The 5,718-nt window shown below is 41.5% G+C and overlaps 1 protein-coding gene across 1 annotated transcript in view; it reads left to right on the forward strand.

Annotated features, from left to right (window-relative positions):
• Positions 1-5,718, forward strand: part of PPEF1 (protein phosphatase with EF-hand domain 1) — a 157,839-nt gene that overhangs the window by 138,726 nt on the left and 13,395 nt on the right. Inside the window, exon 15 of the mRNA XM_037742816.1 lies at positions 1,339-1,481. Within this exon, the coding sequence (XP_037598744.1) occupies positions 1,339-1,481 (143 nt within the window). The remainder of the gene's footprint in view (positions 1-1,338; positions 1,482-5,718) is intronic.

Genomic DNA, 5,718 nt, shown 5'->3' on the forward strand with positions numbered 1-5,718 from the left:
CTCGGCTCACTGCAACCTCCGCCTCCCACATTCAAGTGATTCTCATGCCTCATGCTCCCGAGTAGCTGGGATTGCAGGTGCCTGACACCACGTCCAGCTAATTTTTGTATTTTTGGTAGGGACAAGGTTTCATCATGTTGGCCAGGCTGGTCTCAAACTCCTGACCTCAGGTGATCTGTGTGTCTCAGCCTCCCAAAGTGCTGGGATTACAGGTATGAGCCACAACACCCGGCCTGGGATGTACCTTTTTCTATAGTGAACAGCAATAAAGAAAAATAGATACCAAGTTATGTGGCATTTCCTGCTGTGTCAGCACTTTGCTTTTCTGAACTCTATTAATTCATTTTCAGCTCATACTAACATTGCGAGACGAGTAAGGCAAGTATCATTTAGCGTTTCTTTGTAATAAGAAAATAGAAAACAGCAGTGGCTTGTCTGAAGTGACATTCTCATTGGGATAGAACGGGGCCTAAGCCAGGTTCCCCATAACCCACAAATATTGTCCTCCCATATTCTACCATAGCCCCAAGGCTGGTTCCTTCACAAGATAGTGGTTGTGGTCCCTTATTCTAACCACTGCACCTCTGCCCTTAAAGCACTGACTTTCTGGGGCCCTGAACCCTCTAAATCACTCAGCTCCAACCAGAAGAAAAAAACTGAAATACTAGACAAATTTTGTTCTGAATACTCAAGTATTACAAGGCAAGAAGATAGGGGATTTATCCCTTGGAAAAAGAATTTGCAAAATCAGGCCGGGTGCAGTGGCTCACACCTGTAATCCTAGCACTTTGGGAGACTGAGGCAGGCAGATCACAAGGTCAGGAGTTTGAAACCAGTCTGATCAACATGGTGAAACCCTGTCTCTACTGAAAATACAAAAATTAGCCGGGCATGGTAGGGCACGCCTGTAATCCCAGCTACTCGGGAGGCTGAGGCAAGAGAATCGCTTGATCCCAGGAGGCGGAGATTGCAATGAGCTGAGATCGCACCACTGCACTCCAGCCTGGGTGACAGAGCGAGACTGCGTCTCAAAAAAAAAAGCAAACTCAGACATTAAAGAGGATTCTGAGATTTGGCACTAAAATTGTACACAGGATTACAGGGCATGCACTGAGGGTGTTGGCTGAGTGACCAGGCATCAGTGCTCCTGGGGACACAGTAGTAGCCTTGCTTTCCTCCGATTCAGTCACAGGAAATCATATCAGACGTGGATGATTTGCAGAGATTATGAACTTTCTTTGATGTTTACTTTTTAAGAATTGAGCTATTTCTGACTTTATTGAATGACCTTTTGAGAATTAATTTTGCATGAACCTGACCCTCTTTTTCTTTAACCAGGTTGTGACTATATTTTCTGCTTCTAATTATTACGAAGAAGACAGCAATCGAGGAGCTTACGTCAAACTATGTTCTGGTACAAATCCTCGATTTTTCCAGTACCAAGTAACTGATGCAACGTGCTTTCAACCTCTTCACCAAAGGTGGGTATACTCTACAGAGAATACCGAGCACTGGTATCATGGACTCATTAGAACCAGTCCCAAATCACTAAGAGCAGCCACATGAGTGAAGACAGCCATTTATAGGTTGCTCATTAGTATCAACAAAATGGAAATCGTTCCAGACACCAAGTGGTGAATGCACTCATATTTGAAACAAAAAGGAGCAATTTTAAATTCATACATCCTTTTTTTTTTCTGAGACTGAGTCTCACTGTCGCCACGCTGGAGTGCAGTGGCGCGATCTTGGCTCACTGCAACCTCCTGTCTCCTGGGTTCAAGTGATTCTCCTGTGTCAACCTCCTGAGTAGCTGGGACTACAGGCAGGTGCCACCACACTAGCTAATTTTTTGTATTTTTAGTAAAGATCGAGTTTCACCATGTTAGCCAGCATGGTCTCGATCTTCTGACCTTGTGATCCGCCTGCCTCGGCCTCCCAAAGTGCTGGGATTACAGGCATGATCCACCGCACCCAGCCCATACATCTTTTTAGATAGATAAGGCAGTTAGTCCCCAGAAACATAACTGAATGCAAAGAAAAGAAGATTCCCACACCCACTCAGTCCCCTAACCTACAACCTTCTCTCACCCACAAAGAGCCCTATCTGGTTTTGCCCCAGAAGTATGTGACTCAAATAGTGTCTCTCTCCATGTGATGGCATTCATAGCTTATCTTCCTATCTTCCGTTTCTCCTTTTAACATTATCTTTTTAAGATTTTTTTTTTTGAGACAGAGTCTCACTCTGTGGCCCAGGCTAGAGTGCAGTAGCGTGATGTTGGCTCACTGCAACTTCCTCCTCCCCGGTTCAAGCAATTCTTCTGTCTCAGCCTCCCCAGTGGCTGGGATTACAGAAGTGTGCCACCACGCCCAGCTGATTTTGGTATTTTTAGTAGAGACAGGGTTTCACCATGTTGGCCAGGCTGGTATTGAACTCCTGACCCCATGTGATCAGCCCGCCTCAGCCTCCCAAAGTGCTAGGATTACAGGTGTGAGCCACTGCGCCTGGCCTAAGATTTTTTACATTATAAAACTAACGTGTTAGTTAACAACTGGAAAAAAAAAAAAGCAAAGAAGAATAAAGAAAACATTAATGATCTCCTCTCCCTTCTCAATTATCCTTTTCCCCAGAGGTAATTAAAACTAGCAGCTAACTAGTTTTAATTACTAGACTAAAACTAGACCTAACTCATTCATTAGAATTGTTCCTTCCATCCTCTTATTGCTCCTACAAAAAGAGACAAGCAATTATTCAGTCATTGAATTTAAAAAACCTTTGAGTACTACCATGTGTCAGGTACTGTTCTAGGCATATATAATACAAGATAGGCCAAAGTCCCCTCATTGAACACATATCTCAGAGTGAAGAGAAAGATGATAAAACAATGTATATGCTTTTTTGTTTTTTGAGAAGGAGTCTTCCACTGTCACCCAGGCTGGAGTGCAATGGCATGATCTTGGCTCACTGCAACCTCTGCCTCCTGGGTTCAATCCTCCTGGATTCTCCTCCCTCAGCCTCTCGAGTAGCTGGGACTATAGGAGTGTGCCACTATGCTCGGCTAATTTTTGTATTTTTAGTAGAGATGGAGTTTCCCCTTGTTGGCCAGGCTGATCTTGAACTCTTGACCTCAGGTGATTTGCCCACCTCAACCTCTCAAAGTGCTGAGATTACAGGTGTGAGCCACTGCGCCCAGCCTGTACATATACATTTTTTTAAAAGAAAGATAGAATCACACTGCACACTGTATTCTGCACCTGAATTTTCCCCTAAAAATTATATCATGAACATCACCCCAAGTTAGTAAAGATAGACCTAACTCATTCTTTTTAGTACATGCATAATATTCTGTAGTATACAAGTACCATAACAATTATGGAGCAACTAAATCTTGTCCAGTTGCTAGACATCCAGATTGGTTCCAGGGTTCTGCATTTAAAAACAAGGCTATAACTAGCATTCCTACATATAAGGAACGCATACAACTTAACAGCAAAAAAAACAAATAATCCAATTTTTAAAATGGGCAAAGAACCTGAATAGACATTTTCCCAAAAAAGACATACAAATGGCCAACAGGTTTATGAAAAAGTGCTCAGTGTCACTCATCATCAGGGAAATGCAAATCAAAACCACAATGAGATACCATCTCACACCGGTTAGAATGGCTGTTAAGAAAAAGGTAAGTGTTGGCCAGAGTGCGGAGAAAGGGAACACTTGTACTCTCTTGCTAGGAATGTGGATTATTACAGCCATTATAGAAAACAGTACAGAGATTCCTCAAAAAGTTAAAAATAGAAGTACCACATGGTCCAGCAATCCCACTACTGGGATTATGTATCCAAAGGAAATGAAATCAGTATCTCGAAGAGATATTTGCACTCCCATGCTCAGTGTGGCATTATTCATGATAGTCAAGATATGGTAACAACCCAAGTGTCTAGCAAGACAGAGAAAGAAAATGTGACTGATGTAGGTGAGTGGATTTATATATTATATTTACATTATATATATTGTATATATCACATCTGCCTATCTATCTATCTATCTATCATCTATCTATCTAATCATTCCTTGATATTTGTAGGGAATTGGTTCCAGAAGCCCTCTCGGATACCAAAATCCCTACAGGCTCAAGTCCTTTATATAAAAATAGCATAAAGCCTATGCGGATCCTTCCATATACTTTAAATCATCACTACATTACTTATAACACTGAATGCGATGTAAATACTCTGTCAGTAGTTGTTATACTGTATTGTTTAGGGAATAATGACAAGAAAAAGTCTGTACGTGTTAAGTACAGGCACAACCATCTGTTTAAAAAATAAATTTGGCCAAGCACAGTGGCTCATGCTTGTAGTCCCAGCACTTTGGGAGGCCGAGGCAGGAGGATCACCTGAGCCCAGGAGTTCAAGACTACCTGGGCAACATGGTAAGAACCCGTCTCTACAAAAAAATACAAAAATTAGCTGGACGTGGTGGTGCACTCCTGTAATCCCAGCTACTCTGGAGGCTGAGGCAGGAGAACCGCTTGACCCTGGGTGGTCAAGGTTGCAGTGAGCCAAGATCATGCCACTGTACTCCAGGCTGGGCAACAGAGTGAGACCCTGTAAAAAAAAAAAAAATCCATTGATGAGAAACCCACAGATACAGAGGGCTGATGGTACATGCACAATGGAATATTATTCCAACATAAAAAAGAAATCCTGACATTTATGACAACATGGGTGAACCTGGAAGGCATTTTGCTAAGTGAAATAAGTCAGATAAATACTGTATGACATCACTTATATATGGAATCTAAAAAAGTTGAACTCATAGAAACAGAGAGTAGTATGTGGTTGCCAGAGGCTGAGAGGTGGAGGATATCTGGAGACGTTGGTCAAAGAACACAAACTTTCAGTTATAAGATGAATAAGTTCTGGGGATCTAACATACTGCATGGAGACCATAGCTAATAGGAATGTACTGTATACCTGAGGGGTCGGGGGAGAAGAGAACAAAAATAAAAACAAAAAAACAAATGGATCAGGTACAGTGGCTCACGCCTGTAATCCCAGCACTTTGGGAGGCCAAGGCGGGCGGATCATGAGGTCAAGAGATCAAGACCATCCTGGCCAACATGGTGAAACCCCATCTCTACTAAAAACAGATTAGCCCGGCGTTGTGGCACACACCTATAGTCCCAGCTACTTGGGAGGCTGAGGCAGGAGAATCACTTGAACCCAGGAGGTGAAGGTTGCAGTGAGTCGAGATCGTGCCATTGTACTCCAACCTGGCAACAGAGTGAGACTCTGTCTCAAAAAAACAAAAATAAAAACAAATGAACAAAAAAAGAATGTATTGTACACCTAAAATTTGCTAGGAGAGTAGATCTCAAATGTTCTCACCATACATACACGTTAACTATGTTAGGTGACAGATATATTAACTGACTCGATTGTGGTAATCATTCCATAATATATATTTCCGTATATCAAATCATCACATTGTATACCTTAAATATATATAATCTTATTTGCCAGTTATAAATGTGTTATAGTTTTATGTCAATAAAGCTGAAAGAAATTCCTCTCTGTGTGTACATATATCCATAAGTTTTAGTGACTTTTTAAATATAAGATTTTAAAATGTAGAATTTATGAAATTTATATGTTTAAAATCTTAATAGCTACTTCAAAAAGGTTATAACAGTGGGCAATCTGAAAATAACATACCAT

Source organism: Cebus imitator, unplaced genomic scaffold (assembly GCF_001604975.1).
Source record: "Cebus imitator isolate Cc_AM_T3 unplaced genomic scaffold, Cebus_imitator-1.0 Scaffold128, whole genome shotgun sequence".
Classification (NCBI taxonomy): Eukaryota; Metazoa; Chordata; class Mammalia; order Primates; family Cebidae; genus Cebus; species Cebus imitator.